The sequence below is a fragment of the Neomonachus schauinslandi genome, chromosome 1 (genome assembly GCF_002201575.2).
Source record: "Neomonachus schauinslandi chromosome 1, ASM220157v2, whole genome shotgun sequence".
Taxonomy (NCBI): Eukaryota; Metazoa; Chordata; class Mammalia; order Carnivora; family Phocidae; genus Neomonachus; species Neomonachus schauinslandi.
The window spans coordinates 37587392-37614268 of record NC_058403.1 but is presented as its reverse complement, the minus strand read 5'-3'; the positions used below and the strand labels follow the sequence as shown (position 1 = coordinate 37614268).

The 26877-nt window shown below is 34.5% G+C and overlaps 1 protein-coding gene across 1 annotated transcript in view; it reads right to left on the bottom strand.

The window, feature by feature from the left end:
- Positions 1–26877, bottom strand: part of CADM2 (cell adhesion molecule 2) — a 253313-nt gene that overhangs the window by 107744 nt on the left and 118692 nt on the right. The window contains exon 6 of the mRNA XM_044913865.1: positions 7308–7398. Within this exon, the coding sequence (XP_044769800.1) occupies positions 7308–7398 (91 nt within the window). The remainder of the gene's footprint in view (positions 1–7307; positions 7399–26877) is intronic.

Genomic DNA, 26877 nt, shown 5'->3' with positions numbered 1-26877 from the left:
TATATATATGTAACAATAAAATAGTTATACAACTAATCATAAAATCTAGTCAGAAATTATTTAGATATATTTAGAAACTCTTTAGATAATATTTAGATATATTAACAGGTTTGGGCTTCCATAAGTGGTAATTGTTTTATAAATTACATTTTTTTTTACATATTTGATTGAAATATAGGCTTTCCTAGTGGTTTGTGAGAACTCTCTCATTCTTGCCAACTTCACTGGGTTATTATGAAAAATCAATAAAATAGGAAAACTGAAAACACTGGGTAAATAAGAAAACATAACCATCAGTGTTGTTAAAATGTTATTTATTTTTAAAATATTTTACAAAGATTTATTTATTTATTTTTAGAATGGGGAGAGGGGCAGAGGGAGAGAGAGAATTCGCACTGAGTGCAGAGCCTGATAAGGGGCTCAGTCTTGCTACCTTGAGATCATGACCTGAGCCGAAACCAAGAGTCAGACACTTAACTGACTGTACCACCTGGGCACCCCATAAATTTTTTAAAGCATCTTTGTAATCTCAATTCTACCACTTATCACCTGGATGATTGGAAAAGATCATACAACCTCAAGACTTATTTTCCTCATTTACAAGCTAGAAATGATTATGAGTCTATAAGCCTTTTCCAACAAGATAGTTATGTGGTTTAAATAAGACGATAAGCATAAAAAATTTGGGGAAACTATATCAAAATGAGGTCTTACACATCACAGACCCCGGATTGTCAACCAACCATGAGTCATGCCTTTCACTCAGGTTTGGTTTTGTAAGGTTTTTAGATCCCCTGCTTTGGCTTTCTGCCAAAATTTGCTAACTTGTTAGTCTCTTTCATCCCAGCAGAACTGCTCTAGAGTGTAGCCTTGTCCAGGTTTGTGGGACCAAAACACATTCTCTACCCCTTCTAGTACTTTCCAATTATTCTAAAGCTTTTCTACCTTAACACTATGAAGGTGCTGTTCCTGTGGCTCAGTATTTTCCAGTTTCCCATTTATCACTATGTTATATTTTGCCCCTGACAGGGGTTCATGCATCTGCCTTTCTTCTAGCACCTCATTATTACTATGTAACCTCAACTAAAAGAGCCATGTTGTTCAGTCAGTTTTGCCATGACTTTAGCACAGATATCTTTGCCGTTCAAACATACTTTTTAAAGTCACAGACAATTCCGTGTTCATTCTGCTTGGAACCTTGAATTTCAGAGCTATGGAAGAAATTTGAGATGGTAACTCAGTTTTCAGGATTGCCATAGCAGTCCAATATTAGCATATGCATTAAATATATAATTAAGACTCCCAATTTTAAAACTTGATGAGATATACTGTATGTAACTCTTTGACAAAATTATAATTTATCATCATCCTCGTGGTTATTACTTACTATGAAATTACTTGGAAGCAGAAATTTCATATACATTGTCATTAATCTTTAAAACAGTTTGTTCACTAGATTTTATTTATTTATTTATTTATTTATTTATTTATTTATTTATTTATTTATTTTTAAAGATTTTATTTATTTGACAGAGAGATAGAGCACAAGCAGGGGGAGTGGAAGGCAGAGGGAGAGGGAGAAGCAGTCTCCCAGCTGAGCAGGAAGCCCGATGTGGAACTCCATCCCAGGACCCAGGGATCATGACCTGAGCTGAAGGCAGACATTTAACCGACTGAGCCACCCAGGCATCCCTATATATATATATATTTTTTTTAAGAATAAAAAAGTGTTGGTATACGAGAGTGAACTCAAATGTAAATTGTGGACTTTGTGGTAAGAACAATGAGTCCGTGTAGGTTCATGGTTTGTAATAAAGGCACCACTGTTGTGTGGGCTGTCCATAGTGGGGGGTGTTGTGCATGTGTGGTGTTTGGGATATATGGGAACTCTGTACTTTCCACCCAGTTTCATTATGAACCTACAACTGCTCTAAAAAAGTATAGTTAATTAATTAAAAGTCAAACAGTTCAGGTAGTTAAGTGACTTGCTCAAGTCCACTCAGGCCACAGATAGCCACAGATTTATAATTCACACCTAGTTTTGTACTTTTCTTTCTAATGTGCCACACAACTCTTAGTGCCCCAGAGCATGACAGCATAGGAATTATACCTGAACAGAAGCACAGACCTTGAAGATTAATTAGATGACTTTCTATAACATAGATGGCAGGAGAGAAATAGCTATTGTGTAATTAACATCTATTATGCATTAGGTCAAATGATATGAAATTTCTATTATTGTAGATCAGTGTTCTTTTTTCAAAATTCACATCTGTCCTGTTTTGGCCTAAAACATTTCATTATGGATGATAACTTGCCTTCTTTAACTCCTGGTTTATCCTGTCATTTCTTCTGGCTGTGATTAGATAGTATGACAATTAGTAAATAACCTGTGCTTTGTAAAAAGGTCATCTTAGGCTGAGAAAATGGACTAGATATAGTAAAACTGTTTTGCTTTAATTTGCATTTCATTTTTTAATCTCTATTATGCTAACAGGAAAATGTATCAAATATATCAATATGTTCTTATCAGATTTCTTCTTAAATTCTTGATCATTTTGAAAGTGGTTGCATAATTGTTCCTCTAAACACCTCACTAGTTGTTATATGGTATGTGATCTGTCTTCCTAAAGATTAAAATCTTTCTTCTTGTACAGAACAGGGCATGTTATGTGCTATGCAATTATGTATACTAGATTTATGCCAAGACATGAGAAAAACTGTGGTAACCAGAAGGTAAAATAGTAAGTAAAACATAAACATCATGCTGGATACACAGAGTTTATCAAGACCTATCATTATTTTATTTTATGGATTAAATGCCAAATCCACATTTATTTGACTGAAAATATCCCATAGCTTTTCTGAAGTAGATTTACAAAGCGTTAAACATTTGATTAAAATGAATGATGATTCTTTAGCTCCAGCATGTGCGGGCAACCCCACACCTTTTAAGGTCATGACTTTAATGTAACGTCACAGCTTTTTTCTCTCTCTACTTCTATAAATGGAGAATGCTGCTGCCCGAGAGCTGTCTGGGAATTCAGCCAAAGAAAGAAGAAGGTTGCAAAAACTCTGGGGGCGTGAAAGAAAAGCGGTTGGCATTAGCTCTGTCCTCACTTTAAACTTAAATTAACTTAAACTTAAAACAATAGACAGACATGTACAGTAATCTCTCTTTTAAGGAAAGGATACAATGCCTCTATAGTAATGTCAAGTGGAACAGTTTGGTCCTGGCCCAAGTTATGCAGCTGTTCCACTGGAAAATAGCAAAAGGCTTCAGTCCAAAGCAGGCAAATAAGGCATGATTGTTCCTAAACAGTCACTGGGGCCTTCACATTTAGAACAAGGAAAACGGCATTAGCATACAGGAGGGCAGGTTAGGAGCAGGAATCTCAGTACAAGTTGAACCGCGCCATCAGTTTATGATTTATACAAAAGGCAGTGGTGTTATTTGCCTACTATCAATATGCCTGGTAACTGTGAATAATTCATTCCTCAGGAAATTTTGTATCAGGCAAATACTTTTTAAGAAACAATGAAGATCTGATCATGGATTAAGGATACGAAATGAAAAGGAATCACATATCCATTATCCAGTTCTGATTTTCATCTGCTCCTTCCAGGAGGATCAGGCAAATGGGAAAGATGGTAGAAATTAAGTGTTTGGATAGCCCGGCAGAAGCTCAGCCACCGTGCTGCCTCTCAGTGGTTTCAAAATAACTAAACGGAGAATCAGGTGTAATAGCTGCAAAGTAACAGAGCAGAACTTTGACAGCAATTACCAGGGTAAGACCGGAAATTTGAACCTGCCCACTGGGTATATGTGATATCACGTACTTCATTTTCACTCCTATTCTTTAGGCTTTTTTGATCCTGTCTTAAAATATAGACAATAGCTCTATTATTTTTTTAAAAAAACTTCTGTTTGGCACACGTTTCTTTTCTCATTCCTTTCCACTTTTCATGACTCATTTTCTGAAAAGGGTGGTCTTTCCATTTTCTTTACTTTCCCACCACCTACTATTTCCCTGATTAATCCATTTCAATTTGCCTTCTGTTCTCTTTGCTCTAGTGAGACTGTTTTCTTTATGATCAGTAAGATTTCCTTCTGGGAAAATCCAATGATTTCTTTTGGTCTTCCCTTGTTTTTTGCCCTGTCTGTCTCATCTGGCACTGTTGGAGACAGAATAAAACTAAAAAGAGGCTAGGAATTACACTGTCTTTAAAGAGGTTAATGCTTTCATTTACTAGAAATGATAGTTACTTTGAAAATGCAGAAGGGTGGATTTTAAGATGATTAGGAAGAACAGAAGAGAAACAGTGGTCTAAAGGCAGGGAGGAATCAAAGAAGTTGGCTATTTCTCTAACGTCAATGGCCCAGCAATCTACAAGGAAAGAAAATGATAAAAAGGAATTGCAAATCAGTTAATACACATTTATTTGTAGACAGTGGCATACAGAATATAACACTGGGAACTACAAGGATAAAGACAGAATAGAATGACCATTTTAACCCTAATGGAGCTTATAAGGTAATCGCCAGAAGATATTATACTAATTAGGGTTTTTTTGGTTTTTTTTTACATGGTTATAACCTCCTGCTAGAAATGGTCACTTTGTTAGGAATTTGGCAAATTTCCAGAAAAAATACAGAAAAAAGCCTGATGAGAGAGGATGGCAACAGGAAAATATTTCTTGAGCCTAGCCAGTTCTTCACCTTCAGGCTCTAGGTGTTCATCTTCATTGCTAAACATTACCCCAGTTTTTCAAAAGTTACTTTGACTAACATAAGTGACAATTTAGACTCAGCAATTGAAGTAGCAGAAAATAGCTAAAAGAATGTAAGTTTAGGGTATTGATTGAACTGAGGGTAAATCCTGAGTCAACCATTTTAAACCTGGATGAATTTGGAAATTTGGTGAACGTTGTTGAACAGCTTTAGTTTTCTTTTCCATAAAACAAGGAGTCTTTCGTATTTCCTTTATTTCCAAAGTGATATTAGTCAGGATCCTCTGACAAAGGTAACATTTTCTATTTCCTAAACATCCAAAATCTTTGTATTCTTAAGTGAAATAAATAAACGAGAGGCTACTGTACTTTTCATTCATCTGCAGTGCAGAGGAATATTACACATCCAAGCTTATTTCTAGGTAGTTGAAACAGAGACCCACAATAAGACACATCTATTCAACCACCTTTGAACTGAGGAAAATGGACTACCTAAAGATCTAATTACCTAGACCTCAGAGAATAATTATTCACATAAATTAAATGCCGTTTCTGGGGGTGACTGGGTAGCTTAGTCAGTTGAGCATCACCTTCTGCTCAGGTCATAATCCCAGGGTCCTGGGATCAAGCCCCACGTCAGGCTCCATGCTCAGGGGGGAGTCTGCTTCTTCTTCACCCCCCCCCCCGCTCATTCTCTCTCTCTCTCTCTCTCAAATAAATAAAATCTTTAAAAAACAAAACAAAACAAAAACGCTGTTTCTGCTGTTGGGAGAAGATATGGAACCAAAGAGTAGATCATCGACAGGTAATTGGATACTATTTGAACAGGGGTATATTTATTTCCAAGCATTCTAATACTATATTTCCCAACCTCATCTAATTGTATAAGTTGTACACATATTCCAAATGTACACATATGTACTTTGGGGCAGATCAATGAAGAAAAGTTAAAAGCAAAACTCCCTTGCTATGCCCTCATCCTGATCCTGTTCCTTCACATCCCCATATGCTGACCTCTGAGATTATGAGGAAGAAAGCAAAAAACAAACAAAACAACAACAGAACCTGAAGCAAAAAGAGAGAGAGAGTGGGGAGCAACAGACTGACTTGGGAAATAATATGTGAAAGCAACAGGAGTGGAGATGGAAGGAAAAGTTAGGGAAGAAATTATTTTGTTAGATACACAGAATCAGGACTAAAGAAATTAGGATTTTGGTATACCTAAAGCTGACTAGAGTCTATTACACTTCTTTCTCTAGTTAAGAGTACTGAACTTGTAGCCCGCCAAATCTCTTACTGAAGCTATAATACCGAAATGCACTGTCACACTCAGCATACAGCAGTTGAAAAATGTTTTCTATAAGCAATTTAAGCTTATCAGAAAGTAAGAACTAGGAAAGTAAATTGCACAGAATATATGTAGTAAAGCTACTATGAAAAGTTTGTTCCTTTCAAAGTCTAAAATGCCTTAAATGTTTCTTAAAAGATAGAAGTAAAATAATGATTGAATGTTCATTAAATCAGTATGTTTGAATCTTTAGAAAATAACACTGGAAGAGAGAACAGTTTTAAAATATCAAAACTTTGATAAAGTGTGAATTCACTTAGTGTGTTAAAATTATAAAATCATACAACTGAGTAAGTTGAAATTTCAGGCTTCTTGCCTTAATATTCTTTTAGAAAAATTCCTCATGTAGTAATAAGAAATCTATACTTAAATAAAAAAGTATTAGAAATAACTTTTTAGTAACTTAATTTGATTGGCACAGAGACTATCCCATATAGTTTTACATGGAAAACAATTAAATGCCTCCTATTAAAATTTAAACAAATTGCAAATCAATTGGAAGCTTTTAAGAAAATCAAATAAATGACTTTCAGCTCAACATAGACTGTTACTATATCAGATTGCGGTCAAATAGTCTTTGAGTAATGCATATCTGCATAATCTACTCTTGAGTTTTGTATAAAAATAGATTTTCTATGAGTTAGTTGTTTATAAACAAGAATGTCAAAAGTAAAATTTTAAAGTCGAAGTGATATTAGAACCTATATATTCTAATAATGAAATCACTTTACAATTGAAAATGTTGAAACATCTCACATTCACAAATTATGTATCATAGGGGCTACATTAGAAATGTAGATGTGATTTCCCTTCTTACAAAAATGATTTCCCATTTAACTTTAAAACTTGGGGATATTTTGAGGATGCTTCAATATTTTCAAAGATTTTCACCAGAGAACTAAGTTCAGCAATGTGTAACGTCTATCAGTCTCATGATGTAAACAGTGCCTGATTAAGCCCACTTTCCTTTCAGGTTGAAATATCCTACTAGAAAAAGAAGAAAAAAAATCACAGCTGGAAACCTTCCCAGAAACTTCACTAGATGACAAAGAAAAAGACAAATCTTCCACAGATACTTAATGAAGACATGGTTCAGGGGATTTCTGTTCTAAAGATCACTTTGCCCACCAAGAAAAGACAAAAACAGTGGATTTCTTCAGTTAAAGCCTGAAATCGAAGCAGGATAGGAGAAAAAGTGAAAAACTTTAGTGCTCATTAAATCACTTACAGTGGTTTTCCTTTGGATTCACAAGTCAAAATTAATGGCTGTCCTTCTTGTGGAAAAGGAGTGGATGGTATAATCTTAACTGATGGTGTATCTAGAAAAAAAAAAAGAAAAAGAATATTAAGAAAGGTCACTAACACGTAAGTATATATATTTCATAATTGTACATCATGGTGTATGTTCAGGCTTTATCTTATAATTGTGTACATTTACAAGGGATTTCTGAGATTTGATGAAACAGAGTATACAATTTTAAGAAGCTACCAGCCTGTCTATGGAAAGCTAACAAAAATATCTGAATATCTTATGAGCCCTACTGTTGTATTATTTCTGAAATCTGAATATAAAACTGAAGTTGCAAAATGTGGCTCAGATGAATATCAAACATTTGGTACAATTGTTTTTTCAACTATTTATAGATGGCTATGAATACTATTATTATGGACCGAACACATTTATGTACATTTGAATAACAACACTCTTCTGTTGCAGGAATACCAGGACTCACAACAAAGAACCCTCAAAGAACTCAGGATCAACTACTGTCTCATATGTATTATGCAGAATCTTCTTGAAAATGCAATAATGCAGCACTTAGTACATGTTGTTTTCTCTAAAGTACAGTTAGCAAATAATTTAAAATAATTATATAGAATATTACTAAAAGTTAACTTTTTGTTATATATACTGCAACATAATTGTTACATATTTTTTTTTTATTTCCATTTAACAATAAAATCATCCTTGGTGAAAGAGGATTCAAAAATACTTTGAGACATTAATATTTATAGCTTTCGTGCCACGTTTAATACTGTTTAATCAACAGAGACACCTATTTCATAGAAGAAATGGAAAATTAAAACTTAAAAAAAGAGACAATGTAAACACGCTCGTTGCTTTATGAGACTTAGCTAGTCCTGGCATTGTGTGGCCAACACAACAAGGAATTCCTGTCAACATGGAATTGCCTCCTGCTCTTATCTCTGCATCCTCAACAATAAACAAAATAGGCTCTGAACGCTCCAGATAGTCACGATTATTTTCGCCCTTCCCTTAGTGTGATAGAAGAACTGAGCCACTCCGGGGTTTAGACCCACTCTCTGATTTTGAACCGATTAAATAAGTATCTACCAAGAGTGTAACTTTCAGGTTACTTTTAGGTTACTTCAGGAAAATATTACTCAGATTTGCCATATATTGAACAGTAAACTAGGATCTTGTGGAAGACCTTATATCATACTTATAAGTTATTTAAAGATTTTAAGTACATTCTTTTTCAACACTCTAAGCAATAAAATACATTCTTGGTAATCAACAATAATATACCAGTTGCAAATAGGGATTCCTTACACATCATTGTAAAAAATTTCAGTGTGAAATAACCCCAGGGGGGAAAAATTGATGAAATATGACACATATTCATCATATTTTTTTAATCAGTAGGAAAAAATATTTTAATAAAAGATTAAATTATACTTCAGTAATTTTTTGATTTTCACCATCACATTTATGGAATCAGTTATTGACTAGGATGATTATATAATTTTTTCTTCAAAGCAGAATACTTCAAAAAGTGAAGGTGAAATATCAACAATTATTCAGGGTAACAAATGTGAGCCAGAATGATTCTGGAAAAGGAGGTCTATTGTCTTTTGAACTTTGACCATATATACATATAGCAGAATGTAATTTCATCCTGACAAATAGAAGCAAGCTTCAGTTCCAGAGGAAAAAAAGTAGGAGAAAAAAGATCAGAAAGTGTGATTCTAGGAAAGAGTTGTGTTAATTTGGGTGTCTGTGGGGCGCCTGGGTGGCTCAGTTGGTTAAGCGACTGCCTTTGGCTCAGGTCATGATCCTGGAGTCCCTGGATTGAGTCCCACATCGGGCTCCCTGCTCGGCAGGGAGTCTGCTTCTCCCTCTCACCCTCCCCCCTCTCATGTGTTCTCTCTCATTCTCTCTCTCTCAAATAAATAAATAAAATCTTTAAAAAAAAATTGGGGTGTCTGTGATGGTTAATTTTGTGTCAACTTGACTGGACCATAGAGTGTCCAGATACTTGCCTAAACATTATTCTGGGTATTTCAATGAGAGTATTTTTGTAAGAGACCAACTTTTTTTTTTTTTTAAGATTTGATTGATTGATTGATTGATTTAGAGAGCACAAGCATGGGAAGAAGCAGAGGGAGAATCTTAAGCAGGCTCCATGCCCATCATGGAGCCCAACCCTAGGCTTGATCCCACGACCATGAGATCATGACCTGAGCTGAAATCAAGAGTCAGACACTTAACCCACTGAGCTACCCAGGTGCCCCTCTAAGAGATTAACGTGTAAATCAGTAGACCGAGTGAAACAGATTGCTCCCCCTAATGTGGATGGGCCTTGTCAGATGAGTTGAAGGCCTGGATAAAACAAAAAAGCTGATCCTTCCCCAAATAGGGGAGAATTCTTCCGTCTGATGGCCTTCAAGCTAGAAGATCAGCTTTTTTCCTGTTTTGGTTTCAAACTGGAACTAAATCATCATCTCTTCTGGGTCTCTAGCTTGGCAGCTCAGCCTGCAGGTCTCGGGATTTGCAGCCTTCATAACTGTGTGAGTCAACTTCTTAAAATAAATCTATTTTTCTATGTATACATTTTATTAGTTTTGTTTCTCAGGAGAACTTTGACAAATACAGAAATCTAACAAGCAGACCCTGAGACCCATCTTTTATGGGTGTGATATAAGGAAGGACTGGAAAGTGAGACAGGAAGAGAAGGAAGTAAATAAAGTTTGTGCTATTGAGCAGATGACACAGTGGGCAACTGGGATTCAATTCTGCCATGGAATTCTGAGGGACAATGTAAGGCATGCCTCAGTGTTATCTTATTTGATGAGCAAGGGACAGGAGTATTTAGGGAATATTTACCAATTTTCATTAGTGTTCAGCTGAGGATTACTCTGGAAGGAGGAGGAATGTTATTTCCCTGGCACAGTTAGTCTATTCAGTGCACAGAAATGGTGTATGTGAAAGGGATATGGGCAAGTCACCACTAGTATCTGCTTCATTACGGTAAAATCTTAAGAGCAAAGATTAACCATTCAGGGTTTTAACAGGCAGGTAGCTGTTAGAATAGAGGAAAACAGAATATGGCCCGGTTTCTCTTAGCTTTGCCAGTTTTTGTTTAAGCAATTTATTAGAGGTGAGAATTTGTATCACAAATTGTCCCCATAGGCATGATTCAGGATTCCTTTTATATACAAAATACAGAATTTTAATTATAAGAAAATACTAGAGAGATATTATGTTTTGCATGTATTTCAATGGAACTTTCAGGAAGACCACCAAATAACCTCTAAATTAACTAAAATCAAGGGATATGATACAATGCTCTTTTATTTTACTTCAGAATTATTCAAAATGTTTATTAGTTTCTAAGCCTATAAATTATTTTTGCTAGATTTTACAACACTCCCCTCTCTGTGGCCCCTTACCCTCAATGTTTCTGATTCAACTCTTATAGCTTTGGCTATTCTTTCTCAGGTTCTGTTGTCTTTTTGCATTTAGCCTTTAAATACTGAGATCACCAAGAATGGAATTCATGATCTGTTCTCATGTTAATTCTGGCTGGGTCCTTTCAGCCACACCCATGTCTTCAGTTTCTACCTACTAACCAATCATGCTCAGGTTTATATCCAAAAGGCAGCTCTGTACCACAAGCTACGCTTAAATATATGCAGCACCCATCTGACATGTCCCCTCAGATGTCTAAAAGACATGGTGCCTTCACCATGTCCAAAATGAACTCAAGCTCTCCAACCCTTACTTCCATGTTCATCCAGCAATCTCTAGTTCTGTAGATACTACCAGCCTCCATCCAGCTCCATACACCAGACACCTCCTTTTCCTTGTATTTCTATCTTCAACCAATTAATCAAGTCTGGGATTGATTATGTTGATCTATGTCCTGAACAGTTTTCAAATCTACTCATTTCTTTCTTATAGCTCCACAACTACTTCTTTTATCTAGTTTACAGCAATAATGAAAGGTCTCTCTCTCTCTCTCTCATGTCAGTTTTCATCTCCCTAAAATCTGATTTTTAAAACTAAACAAAATTGTCTTCTCAAAACATAAATCTGATAGGAGCGGCTGGGTGGCTCAGTCAGTTGAGCGTCCAACTCTTGATTTCAGCTCAAGTCATGATCTCAGGGTCATAAGATGGAGCCCCAAGTTGGGTTCCACACTGCATGTGAAGCCTGCTTGGGATTCTCTCCCTCTCTCTTTGCCCCTCCCCCTTGCTCATGCTATCTCTCTGTCTCTCAAATAAATAAATAAAATCTTAAAAAAAAAAAAAAGACATATAAATCTGATAACACCAGTGTTCTGGTTAAAACCCTGAATGGTTAATCTTTGCTCTTAAGATTAAAAGCAAAATCATTAGTATAGCCTTTAGGTCTCATGTGATCTGTACACTTCTTCACTCTCCTGCCTTTTTTTAAAAGATTTTATTTATTTATTTGAGAGAAAGAGAGCACGAGAGAGCTGGAGGAGGGGGAAAAGCAGACTCCCTGCTGAGCTGGGAGCCTGACACAGGGGTTGATCCCAAGATCCTGGGATCATGACCTGAGCCGAAGGCAGACACTTAACCAACTGAGCCACCCAGGAGTCCCACTCTCTTGCCTTCTAATATTCATTTTCATTTTTTGAATGAATTTTATACAAATTGTCTGGAATATTCCATTCTGGGGGAGCTTAACTCTTAAATCTCAACTCAAATATTTTTGCTAAGGGCATTAATTCATTACCCTCAAGTTTGATCAGATGCCTCTTCTACATGTTCTCTTTCACCTTGGTGTAATTTTTTAAACAGTCACGGCTATATCCTCAGTATCTTGCATAATGCTTTACACAAAATCTGTGCTTAATAAATTCTTAAATGAATGAATACGCTAAAGATTTTGTTATACTTTCTTATCCATTTGATATATTAATTCTAAAATATTAAAAAATGCTTAATTGAAATCTTGTTGGGGTCTGTTGTATGTAAAATTAATCTTAAATGTTCATGTTATGAACCACTATGTCACAAAACAGAGTGACATTCTTTCTTTAGTACTTTGTGGATGTGTATTTTCAAATTACTAATGTAATGCATTATACTGTACCAATTTGTGACAGTAAAAAAGGGGGTTAGTAAAAATGCATTATTATTACTAATTGCTATGAATTTATCTTAGCTTTGTCTTCTATGTTGCTCACTTTTTTAAATAATAATTTTGTCTGTTTTAAAATGTTTTCAAGTAAATGAACTCTAACACCATATTTATTGAACATAATTGTATAGACTCATATATATTATACACAATATATAATGTTTATAATATAATATATAAAAACATACAAACGGCAGAGAACAGTAAATAATTAGGTTTAAATTATTTCATAATACAGGATATATACTATTATTATAAAACACTGCACTTAGTAAAATACATATATATATATTTTTAATTTTTTTATTGTTATGTTAGTCCCCATACATTACATCATTAGTTTTAGATGTAGTGTTCCATGATTCATTGTGTGTAACACCCAGTGCTCCATGCAGAACGTGCCCTCCTCAATACCCATCACCAGGCTAACCCATCCTCCCAACCCCCTCCCCTCTAGAACCGTCAGTTTGTTTTTCAGAGTCCATCATCTCTCATGGTTTGTCTACCCCTCTGATTTCCCCCCTTTCACTCTTCCCCTCCTGCTATCTTCTTCTTCTTCTTCTTTTTTTTCTTAACATATATTGCATCATTTGTTTCAGAGGTACAGATCTGAGATTCAACAGTCTTGCACAATTCACAGCGCTTACCAGAGCACATACCCTCCCCAGTGTCTATCATCCAGTCACCCCATCCCTCCCACCCCACCCCCCACTCCAGCAACCCTCAGTTTGTTTCCTGAGATTAAGAATTCCTCATATCAGTGAGGTAATATGATACATGTCTTTCTCTGTTTGACTTATTTCGCTCAGCATAACACCCTCCAGTTCCGTCCACATCGTTGCAAATGGCAAGATCTCATTCCTTTTGATGGCTGCATAATATTCCATTGTATATATATACACCACATCTTCTTTATCCATTCATCTATTGATGGACATCTTGGCTCTTTCCACAGTTTGGCTATTGTGGACATTGCTGCTATAAACATCGGGGTGCATGTACCCTTTCGGATCCCTACTTTTGTTTCTTTGGGGTAAATACCCAGTCGTGCAATTGCTGGATCATATGGTAGCTCTATTTTCAACTTTTTGAGGAACCTCCATACTGTTTTCCAGAGTGGCTGCACCAGCTTGCATTCCCACCAACAGTGTAGGAGGGTTCCCCTTTCTCTGCATCCCCGCCAACATCTGTCATTTCCTGACTTGTTAATTTTAGCCATTCTGACTGGTGTGAGGTGGTATCTCATTGAGGTTTTGATTTGGATTTCCCTGATGCCGAGTGAGTAAAATACATATATTTTTATATTATATTTCATTCACTATATTTTGAGCATTCAGGATCCAAGATCTTAACCTATTTAATTATATGTTGTCAGATCCTAACAAAATGCCTGAAATGTAAGAGTTCTTTAAATATTGAATGAATAAATGACTGAGTTGCTTCTTATTTCTTTCAAAATGCAAGCAAATGAGAAAGTTTTTTATAAGAATATAGAAAATAGGGGTGCCTGGGTGGCTCAGTTGGTTAAGCAGCTGCCTTTGGCTCAGGTCATGATCCCAGGGTCCTGGGATCGAGCCCCATATTGGGCTCTTTGTTCCGTGGGAAGCCTGCTTCTCCCTCTCCCCCTGCTTGTGTTCCCTCTCTCACTGTCTCTCTCTGTCAAATAAATAAATAAAATCTTAAAAAAAAAAGAATACAGAAAATAGGGATATATGCATTCATCCACAAATTATTTTTCAGTGCTTACTAGCAAACAAGCAAAATATGCAGCTATTTTAAAAGCACAATGTTTCCTTTCTAAGGCTTTTGTAGGAAAAATATCACTCTTTAAAATCTATTTTTAGGGCTCCTGGGTGGCTCAGTCGTTAAGCGGCTGCCTTCGGCTCAGGTCATGATCCCAGGGTCCTGGGATCGAGCCCCACATCGGGCTCCCTGCTCAGCGGGAAGCCTGCTTCTCCCTCTCCCACTCCCCCTGCTTGTGTTCCTTCTCTCGCTGTGTCTCTGTCAAATAAATAAATAAAATCTTTAAAAAAATAAAATAAAATCTATTTTTAAAATTATGAAAATGTGAAAGGAAAACATACTTTAGCCTTAAGTATTATTTCTTTTACTTATCTGACAAATTCTGGGTTTCATTTAGAAACAAGCACAATTACTATCAAGAGATAGATTGATGCACAAATTATTCCTTTTTTATTCAAAATTTTAAAAGCTTTATGAACTTGGCAGTAAGGATACCTCTTGTTTTATTTGAACAACTCCTGATTTGAATCAAAGTAAAGATATTGATGCAGTAAAATGGATTTTCTATATCCTTAACAAAGATTTTAGAAAGGAGAAAAGATCAGTGATGCAGCTACTATTAAGCCACCTAATGGACGATCTTAAACGCACAAGCTCTTAAAGTATTTAGTGTCATTGGTTCAACGTTTATCCATCACTAAAGACTGTAGGTGAATAAAAATAAGTTTTAAATCAAATGTTTTACCAATAAAAAAAGAAAAAAAAACTTACTTCTTCCATAATCAAAGAAATACAACAGAAATTTAAGATTATAAAAAACATCAGCCTGTTATGGATAATGAAGAAATTGCCAAATAAGAGAAGCAATTGTAAACTAACATCTACTATTGGCTTACTGTATCATTCCATATTGTATAATATATTGAGTGAACATAGTGGTTTATAACTTAAAACGATGGTCAGTTGCATTGTCCATGGCATTATGTGGATCCTTGCTCAAAAGCAAAATATTACCTTGATCATTTTATGTGTTCACAAAAGTTATTTCCTATGAGTACTCCCAAATAATTCATTTAACATTTATGTAGTTCTTAAAACATATGAGGCATAGTACTATTACCCATTTCTATCCACTGTTGCACCAGAATTATAATATAACATTATAACATTGTACATTATAACATTCACAATGTAACACCTAAAGCTCTGGGGTTAGTTTTCATCAATGGTGCTACTGAGTGTTTAGCATATTCTTAGAAAAGCAAACTCATCAGAGCAGAGATTATGTCTACCTTGTTCACTGGTTTATCCTTGGTTCTAGAATAACTCCTGGCCCTCAATTAAATATTTGTTGAATAAATAATGGATTTGAATAATATTTTCCAACCACTAGTGTGTTATAAAATCAAATTTATTTGTCACAGCTATCTTTTAATGGTAATGAACATTGACCAAATACTTGGTAAATAATAGTCATTGTTGTAAATATTCTATATGTATTGGCTCAGTAAACCCTCTCATACAGCACACAAGGAAGATTCTTTTGTTGACCTATTGTGTAGAACCTGAGAGTAAGGCTCAGAGGAGGTCACTTACCCTAGTTACATAGTCATAAATCACTTACGCAGTTTGAATCCTATTCTCTGATCTTCACTACACCTCAATAAACTTGTGTTTCCTGTTCCCTCTTAGATGACACTAGGGATCGCTAGTGCTTTTTGTAGTAACTTCCATGTCCTCTATTCTTTAAAATCAACTCTTTCTCCATCTGGTTGAATTGGAAACTGGCAAAAGATTTGCTTTGACTCTATATGATCTGCAAGTTATAAAACCTATCTGACAATGTTACTGAATTCTATGTGTAAACCATATGTCAGTCTGTCTGTCTGTCTCCTCTTTTTTTTTTTTTTTTAAGTCTTACATCTCCCTCTCACATCTCTTCAACAGATGAAAATATTCTTTTGAGTGAAGGAGGTTAAAAGGTACAGACTTCCAGTTACAAGATTTTTAAGTTCTGAAGATATAATGTGTAGCATGATGCCTATAGTTACAATACTATATGTGTATTTGAAAATTGCTAAGAAAACAGATCTTAAAACTTCTCATCACAAGTAAAATGATTTTAATTATGTGCAGTTATGGATGTTAAGTAAACATTATAGTAATCATTTATATATATAATATATAATACATGTATATCCTGAATAATTATGTTGTATACCTTAAACTAATACAATGTTATATGTCAATTATATATCAAAATTATATACCAATAAAACTGGGAAAATATTTTAAAAATAAAGAAATATATTCCCTTATTTATTATGATATATCCTTCTCAGCAACATATTTCTATTCTCTATAAAATAATACAGAAATATTCCCACAGCAGATTTTTATTAAGGGAAATTTAGAAACTTTTAAGTATTTTGTAAATGAAAGAGTTGTGATTCTTTGCCTTGTAGCAATGTCATTATATAAAATTTTCTGAAAAAAAAATTTAATTAGCACCCTTATAACTATCTCTTGGTAATTACATTAATACTAAAGAAAATTAGTCACCTACTCAACTTTGTGAAGCCACTTTGAAGTTTTCTCTAAAATAATAGTTCTCAATTAGAGGCAGTCATGAACCCTACCCCCAAGAACATTTGGCAATATCTGGAGATGTTTTTGCTTATTACAATGTGGGGGACATATAGAGGGAATACCATTAGCATCTAATGGATAGAGGCCAGGAAGTTTACTAAACATCCTATAGTACAGAAGACAGCCCCTCCACAACAAAGAATTACCTGGCCCAAGATGTCCATAGTACCCTTCTGTAAAATGTTTACATTCACTCCTATAGACCTGTATAGCTCTCATATCTCTATTTCTGAAATGAAGGAGGTGCTGAGTATTCTGAGGAAGGCCATTATAATACTTTCCTGAAGTTTACTTCAGCTACAAAGCAAACTCAGTCTACACCTCAAGGTCGACCAGTTTTCATGTTGATAGACCAAGAGTTAAGCAGAACCATTTCAGCTACTATTTATTTCCTCTGTGTAAGACTGATTTTTTTCTAAAGTGTCCAATATTTTTCCCTGTTTATAATTTTACAATAAAACTCAAACACTTAACTTTCCTTTTAACTCACAACATTATGCAAAGAATGCTCAAAACTATCAGGTACTTTTCCTTCAACAGTCTGTTAAATTCCTTTAAATTCTAATGAAAAATTATTTTTGTGGCAATCTTTTATTTATTCAACAAACATGTACAAATTAGTGTGGGTATAAGACCCATTGCTACTACTATTCAAGTGCTATACATCCACAAACATACTAACCCATAGTAATTTAATCCAAATCAGAAAGATAAATCATATATAGTTCAAAATCATGCAAAATTCAAAACTGAAAGCAACATAGCACTCCGACGGAGCATTACGGGTGTTATGGAGGAAGAAATTATATGTATTTGTCAGACACAAAGAAAGTTACCCAGAGAAGTGGCACTTGAAACAATTCAAAGACTACATAGTACTTGAACTGGCAACATTTTCCTAGAGGTAGAGAATATAAGGGAATTCAAACAAAGAGTTGAACAAAGGGTTGATGAAGAGAAGAATGTAGGCTGTATATGGGTTGTATGTGAGACATCTAGAAATAATGTAAAGTCTAGGATGCATTATCTCTAAAGATGTGCCAAGAGCAGCATTATAGGGGGGTATATTTTCAAAGACTTCAGTGTCAAGCTGAAGAGTTTGGATATCATGTTAGAGGCAATAAGAAGCCATCTTAAGTTTGTAATCAAGTAAATATCAGGGTCAGAACCAAGGTTTAGAAGATATTTGGCAGTGCATAAAACTGAATGGATCAGGGAGCTATTAGAAGCAAAATGTCTCACCAACAGTATAGGAGGGCTCCCTTTTCTCCGTATCCCCACCATCTGTCATTTCCTGACTTGTTAATTTTGCCAAGATGTCCATCGACAGATGAATGGATAAAGAAGATGTGGTATATATACACAATGGAATGTTATGCAGCCCTCAAAAGGAATGAGATCTTGCCATTTGCAACAACGTGGATGGAACTGGAGGGTATTATGCTGTGCGAAATAGGTCAATCAGAGAAAGACATGTATCATATGACCTCACTGATATGAGGAATTCTTAATCTCAGGAAACAAACTGAGGGTTGCTGGAGTGGTGGGGGGTGGGAGTGATGGGGTGCCTGGGCGATAGACATTGGGGAGGGTATGTGCTATGGTGAGTGCTGTGAATTGTGTAAGACTGTTGAATCACAGACCTGTACCTCTGAAACAAATAATACATTATATGTTAAAAAAAAGAAGATAGGGCGCCTGGGTGGCTCAGTTGGTTAAGCGACTGCCTTCGGCTCAGGTCATGATCCTGGAGTCCCGGGATCGAGTCCCGCATCGGGCTCCCTGCTCGGCAGGGAGTCTGCTTCTCCCTCTGACCCTCCCCCCTCTCATGCTCTCTCTATCTCATTCTCTCTCTCAAATAAATAAATAAAAAAAATCTTTAAAAAAAAAATAAATAAAAAAATAAAAAAAAAAAAGAAGATAGTAGGAAGGGAAAAATAAGGGGGGGTGGAAATCGGAGGGGGAGACGAACCATGAGAGACTATGGACTCTGAGAAACAAACTGAGGGTTCTAGAGGGGAGGGGGTGGGGGGGATGGGCTAGCCTGGTGATGGGTATTAAAGAGGGCATGTACTGAATGGAGCACTGTGTGTTATACGCAAACAATGAATCATGGAACACTACAGCAAAAACTAATGATGTAATGTATGGTGATTAGCATAACATAATAAAATAAAATAAATAAAAACAAAAATAAAAATAAAAAAAAGAAGCAAAATGTCTCTATTGTAAAGTTGAGCCACAAGGAAAATCTTAAGTAAAAGAAAAAGGTTGCAGTAAAGGTACAGATAATAAATGAATCAATATTTTTTTGCTTATATTCCAATTCATAAATTTCTACAATTGTAGACTCTATAATACTTTAAGTGAATTTTCTCTATATCATTTATTATCCTTACATTTTGGCTTAAAATAATTGTTTCTCCAACATTTTATTCTAATTAGAATAATTTTAAAGTATTTAGGGAATGAAGAAATGAAGGAATTTATAATTTGGAATTTATAATAATTAAAATAATTATAATAATAATTTATCAAATGAAGTGCTCTTGTAATTAATGGTCTGATGTGGTGATGTAAAATTCATAGTTTTAATTCAACGTTGATAGTATTAGTTGTGCTCTGGGAGGCAGAGATAAATTTTGTTAATTGATAGCTTCGACAGTGGAGATGAATTACTTAGGAAAAGGCATCAGGAAGGCCACTGGTTAAATTTCATGACTACATAGGAAATTTTGGCAGTTCTGAAAGCTCATTAAGAAAAAAAAGCTCCAAATCATTATTTAAAATGAAAATGAAAAACCAGTACTCACTGTGTTTCTAAACATTTTCAAGTTGTTTGTGTTTTTGATAAATTAAAGAAAATTTATTTAAGTCACCATGAATAGAATTCCTCACAGGGATGCAAAAAGGAACAGTAAATGATGAAATGAACACAATAATGTAAAGTTGTTTTAGATTTTATAAATCTGCTATGGCCTAAGCACTGAGTGTTTATTTAACAAACATACATTAATAGACAATGCATAGGTTCAGTCAAACATGATGACTTAATATAAAACTATACAACTTAGTGAGGGAGTTAATATCTCATTTCATGTTCGTTAACCATTTAGTCAACTATCAAGTTTGGTTTTGTTTCATTGTTTGTTTCATTTGTTTAAAATGTCCCCTTTTGGGGCACCTGGGTGGCTCAGTTGGTTTAATGTTGGACTCTTGGTTTCAGCTTAGGTCATGATCTCGGTGACGGGATCCAGGCCTGCATGGGGCTCCATGCTCAGCAGGGCGTCTGCTTGAGATTCTCTCTCCCTCTGCCCCTCCCCCATTCTTGCTCTCTCTTTCTCTCTCATTCTCTCTAAACTAAATAAATAAATCTAATAAACTAATATAAAATAAAATATTCCCTTTTGGGCGCCTGGGTGGCTCAGTTGGTTAAGTGACTGCCTTCGGCTCAGGTCATGATCCTGGAGTCCCGGGATTGAGTCCCGCATCGGGCTCCCTGCTCGGCAGGGGGTCTGCTTCTCCCTCTGACCCTCCCCCCCCATGTGCTCTCTCTCTCTCATTCTCTCTCTCTCAAATAAATAAATAAAATCTTTTAAAAAAATTAAAAATATAAAAAAAATAAAATAAAATATTCCCTTTTATGTCATTCTGGTAAATTTGACAAAGGCCAAAATCATCATCACCATTCATTCATCATCAATATCACAATAACAATAAAAAATACAGTAACAATCCTTACGTTTAGTGTATATTTTGAAATATGTTTAAATTGAGAAAACCCAAATCAAAAAATAACTACATAGTTATGGTAGATTCTCTCCATGAAACTTCTCCTTTAGGATAAAAAGATTTTATTTGTATGTATTTTATTTGTATTTCATAGTATGTATTTTTCATAGTATGAAAAATCTTGCTACTTTAACATTCTATGAATTACTTCACCATGAACTTGACCTTTTATAAATGGAAAGAAAAAATATTTTATAAATTATTTTTATTTTCCTGATATCATAAAATTTTTAATTTTTTTATTGAGTATAGTTGACACACAATGTTATATTTGCTTTCAGTGTACAGCCTAGTGATTCAATATCTCTTTGCTGTGTTCACCACAAGTGTACATACTATCTGTCATCATACAATGCTACAGTATCATTGACTATATGCTCAATGCTGTGTGGTTTATTCCCTTGATTTATTCATTCCATAACTAGAAGACTGTATCTCCCTCTCCCCTTCAACCATTTTGCCCATCCCCCCAATCCCTTCCCCCCTGGCAACCATCAGTTTGTTCTTTGTATTTAGAGATCTGATTCTACTTTTTGTTTGTTTATTTGTTTTGATTTTTAGATTCCAAAAATGAGTGAAATCATACAGTAGGTGTTTGTCTTTCTCAGTCTGACTTATTTCATTTGTCATAATTACCAAATTTAAGATCGATTTTTTTTTTCAGTCTTGGTGAATAGTCTAAGTCCTGGGCAAAATTACAAAGCAAACAATCTCTTTATATATTCTTTTTACTTATTTCATAGGTTCCCTAGTTTGTATTCTCAAGGTTTTTCAATTTCCTTTCATAATGTATAGACCTCAGAGAAAGTATTTGCTAAATTTGTTTGCATTCATAAGGTATGTGTTACCTTCCTAATAATAATAATAGAAAGCCAAGAACTTATCATACCTTACTTGATTTAATCCTTACAAAAAATATGAAGTAGGTACATTTCCCAGATGAGGAAATTAGGTTTAGAGTGACTAGCATAAAGTCACTTAGGGAAGCTTGAATTTCAACCTCGCCTTATCTGACTTCACAACTTGAACTTTTAAAAATGCAGTTTTGAGGGGTGCTTGGGTGGTTCACTCAGTTAAGTGGCTGACTTGGCTGACTTCGGCTCAGGTCATGATCTTCAGGGTCCTGGGATGGAGCCCCATGTTGGGCTCCCTGCTCAGCTGGGGGTCTGCTTCTCCTTCTCCCTCTGCCCTTCCCTCTGCTTTTGCTATCTCTCTCTCTCTCTCAAATAAATAAAGTCTTTAAAAAATGCAGTATTGGTTTTAATCTGCATTTTAATTTTATTTAGGTCACACTACATTCAAAATATATTTTCTTTAAAAGTTTTTATCTTACTCCAGTGGTTGTTAACATGTATTTGGATGTCAAACACTGTGGTCTTATAAAAGCATGGTCCATCCCTATATGACACAGCTTACATACCCCCTCAAAGAATGGATAGACTCTGATCATCATTGCTCATGAGCTCCAGTGTGATCATTCTATGCTTTAACCAAAAACTACATCACAAATTCTAAAATTGTAGAAATCACAAAGAAAAATGAAAGGCATTTTAAAGGGCAGAACAAAACTTTTTGCAATTCTGTAATAATCACTAAAATCACTAGCCTTGTTCATAAAAATATAAATTAAAATTTCCCTCCTAAAAAGGTATGCAAGGTTAACCCTCAGTATATTGTTAGAGTGCAATGGCCTCAATTTTAGTTGTTGAGTTTCTTTTTGAAACAATTCTAACTACTTTTAGAGAAAGCATTTCATGATTTGTGTCCTTTCTTAGAGGTCCTCCAAAAAACAGAGAGAATTCACCTTTCAAAATAGATTGTAAATTATTCTACCTTGCAATTATGATATAGAGACACTGGACTCTTTTGTAAATCTAATATATGTCATGAAATTATATTGGTGTTATATTTTCTGTAGTATGAAAAATCTTGCTACTTTAACATTCTATGAATTACTTCACCATGAACTTGACCCTAACTCATCGATTGTCCCCAACTATGCTAAAAGGAATGACATAATAAAAAAATGAAAGTATGATGAAATCATCTAGAGTGGTGGTGTCCAATATAGCAAAAACTAGTCACACGTAGCTATTTAAATTTCAACGTAAGTTGATTACAATTAAATAAAATTTAAACCACACTTCTTTAGTCACAAGATCTACATTTCAAGTGCTTAGTAGCCTTATGTAGCTAGACAATGGCTACTTACTATTTTGGGATAGATAAGAACATTACCATCATCACAGAAAATTCTATTAGATAGTGCTGGTGTGGAAGGATTATGCAAGAGTGATATAAATCATCACTGTTGCCGCATCCCTATTTACTTAGAGAGTTGCTCAGGTTTTGTGTTTTCTTATATGGTACTAGAAAAGAAGTCTGGAAATAAAACACCACCATTCTATTTTTTTTTTGCTTGTTTGTTGGTTGCTTAACTTTCGTGATCAGTTGAGAATTCTGAATCTTTCATTTCCTGCTCAGAATGGCAAGAGAAGAAAATTGACAGAGAAAGATATCTCAAAATTATTAGATCAGACAATAAATTCAGAGAGAAAACAGTAGGACTCAAGAATCTAATGATGGTGAAACAGAAGTCTTCACTTATGAAATCCTAGACATATTTTATTAAACTCAAAAATCAATAAGTAAACAATTTGTTTATGAGGAAACAAAGGGAAGGACTTCATCACGCAATATTTTGCAACTTGATTTTGCTAAAAAGGAAATATCACGTTCTTTCATTTTTATGATTTCTGCACATAAGAACTTATATAGTTCATAAGTGGATAAATGCTGAAGGCATTTGATAACAAAACATTTTTTAAAACTCATTTTCTTTTTCAATTGAGTTGGTGCTTATAAATCTAAAAATGAAATGTTTGCAATTACAGGGCAAAGATATTTTTATTGTCTTTTACAAAATTATGAACCACGAAAGTTTTTTAGAGTATTTCATTTTGACCAAGTGTAAGAAGAACCAGAAACAATGACTAAATAGAACACATTAGAGATGTATATTTGAAATCTGACCTCAGTATTTACAATACGGTATGTTCCAGGAGCATACATGACAGTTGTTCCCATTTTGGGTAGATATATCATTAAATCCAGGAAATATGGAATAGAAATTCAAGTCTGCTATATTTAAATTTTATTTTTATTATTTTTTTATATATGCTGGGCCAACATGGGGCTTGAATGCACAACCCTGAGATTAAGACCTGTGCCGAGATCAAGAATCAGATGCTTAACCAACTGAGCCACCCAGGTGCCCCTCTATTTATTAAACTCTTATTAAAGAGTATAATAATATTGTTTTTCACTATCCCTTTATTATTATATCTAAACATTATTCAAAAAAAAAAAAACTTACACCCTAAAAATCTAAAATAACGTGTCTCTTAGATCCAGATGGTAAAAGGGAATTGCATTCTTTCCTGACAATATCAAGGATTAATACAATAAAGCTTAATATATTGATGTTTATATTTGCCTTAATTATAATATAATCACACTTATAATGATTAGTTATAAATTTACAAATATAGATAAAATTCAATATTGAAGAAGAAGAATAAAGTCTGAAGGCTGATACTACCTAACTTCAAGACATTATATAGCTACAGTAATCAAGACAGTACGGTATTAATGCAAAAATAAATAGATCAAGGAACAGAATAGGGAGCTCTGAAAGAACCCCAAATAAACATAGTCAACTGATCTTTAACAAAGGAGCAAAGACAATTCAATGAAGAAATGATAATCTGTTTAACAAATGCTGGAACAACTGGACATTCCCATGCAAAAAAAAAAAAAAAAATCCAAACACTGACCTTATGTCTTTCACAAAAATTAACTCAAAATGTATCATAGACCTAATGTAATGTGCAAAACTATAAAACTTCTAGAAGATAATACAGGAGACTAGTTGACCTTGGGTTTAGTGACAACATTTTAGGTACAACACTGAAAACATAATCCATGAAAGAAAAAAACTGATAAGTTGAACTTTACTTAAATATGTTTGCTCTTGAGAAAGACACTTTAAGAAAATGAAAAGACAATGAGGAAAGTATTTGCAAAGGATATGTGTGATAAATGAATAGTATCCAAAATGTACAAAGAACTCTTAAAACTCAACCAGAAAAACAATCCAGTTAAAAATTTGGCAAAAATCTAAATAGACACCTCACCAAAGAAGATATGCAAATGAAAAATAGCATATGAAAAGATGCTCAGCATCATATGTCATTATGGAATTGCAAATTAAAATGAGATACCACCACTGTTTAGAATGGCCTAAATCCAAAACACTGACAACTCCAAAAGCTGATGAGGACATGGACCAACAGGGACACTCATTCATTGCTGGTGGGAATACAAATTGATGTAGCCATTTTCCAAGTTCGTTTGCAGTTTATTACAAAGCTAAATATGGTCTTGCCAGCAATTCTATTTATGGTATAAGATAAACATTTAGATTTCTAAAATTTCATGTTTTAGTCTTAGTGACATTAAGATACATTGCCTCTTCATAATCAATTTGCCTTTTGCTAAAATTTGTTCTAATTAAAATTTGAATGTCATTTACTCAAAGAAGTTGAAAACTGTTCAAACAAAAACCTGTGTACAGATATTTATAGTAGGTATATCCATAATTGCCAGAATTTGGAAGTAATTAAGATATTTTTCAATAGGTGAATGGATAAACAAACTCTGATATATCCAGACAATAGAATATTATTTAGCAATAAAAAGAAATGTTCTATCAAGCCACAAAAAGACATGTCAGAACCTTAAATGTGTATTACTAATGCATGTATTACTAATGCAAAGTGAATGCATTTTGTATGATATTGTAATGTATGGGCTGCAGGACATTATACATTGGTCAAAACCTTATAGAATCATACAAATTAAATTGTGAAGGCTGATGTAAATTATGCACTTTAGTTAACACTAACCTATCAATATTAGTTCATCAATTGTAATGTATGCACTACAATAATGCATGATGTTAAGATAGGGGAAAATGTGAGGGGGGTAGGATATGGGTATATACAGGAACTTTGTACTTACTGCTCAATTTTTTATAAACTGAAAACTGTTCTTAAAAATAAAACCTATTAATTAAAAAAAAAAAAAGTCTTCTGGACCCAGATGGTAAAGAGTAATGACAAACTTCCTGATATATTAAAAGATAATCCAATAATGTTCAATACATCAATTGACCATATATTTTTCTCTTAGAAATGTGTGTGTGTGTGTGTGTGTACATGTATTATAGTTCAGTCAGGAAATAGAACTAGAACAATTTGAAATACTTGGGATGTTAAATATGTAGTCACTTCGGAAAAATCAACCTTGGGGGCTCCTGGGCGGCTCAGTTGGTTAAGCAACTGATCTTCATTTTGGCTCAAGTCATGATTGCAGGGTTATGAGATTAAGCCCTGTGTTGGCTCTGTGCTGGGTGTGGAGCCTGCTTAATATTCTCTCTCCTTCTCCTTCTGCCCCTCCCCCCCTAAAAAAAAAAAAAAAAAAAGAAAAGAAATATCAACCTTGAACTATATTTTAAAAACAGACTTATAAAAGAGAATGTTATTTAATCAGAAGTTAAAAATATTGGATATGAGTCACTTCTGCTTATTTTCTCAATATTAGCTTTTACTTGTCAAAATCATTTCTGTCTCATTTTCTTATCCAGTTTTTATTCTTGATTAAATTGACTTAAAATTAACTGCAAAAGACACATTGTCATCTGTATAATACATACATTCTATCATTTGGGAGTTTTTTTGACTGCCTTTTTATGAAAATAATTTGTGTGCTTAAAATAATGTTAAAAATTCTAAAATAAGCTTGATTAGGAACTTCATAATAACCTTGATTAGGAAAGGCCAGTTAAGAATATATTATATTAGGAGTGTATGTTCTATGGTGAGTGCTGTGAATTGTGTAAGACTGTTGAATCACAGACCTATACCTCTGAAACAAATAATACATTATATGTTAAAAAAAAAGAAGATAGTAGGAAGGGAAAAATGAAGGGGGGGAAATCGGGGGAGGAGATGAACCATGAGAGACTATGGACTCTGAGAAACCAACTGAGGGTTCTAGAGGGGAGGGGGTAGGGGGATGGGTTAGCCTGGTGATGGGTATTAAAGAGGGCACGTATTGAATGGAGCACTGGGTGTTA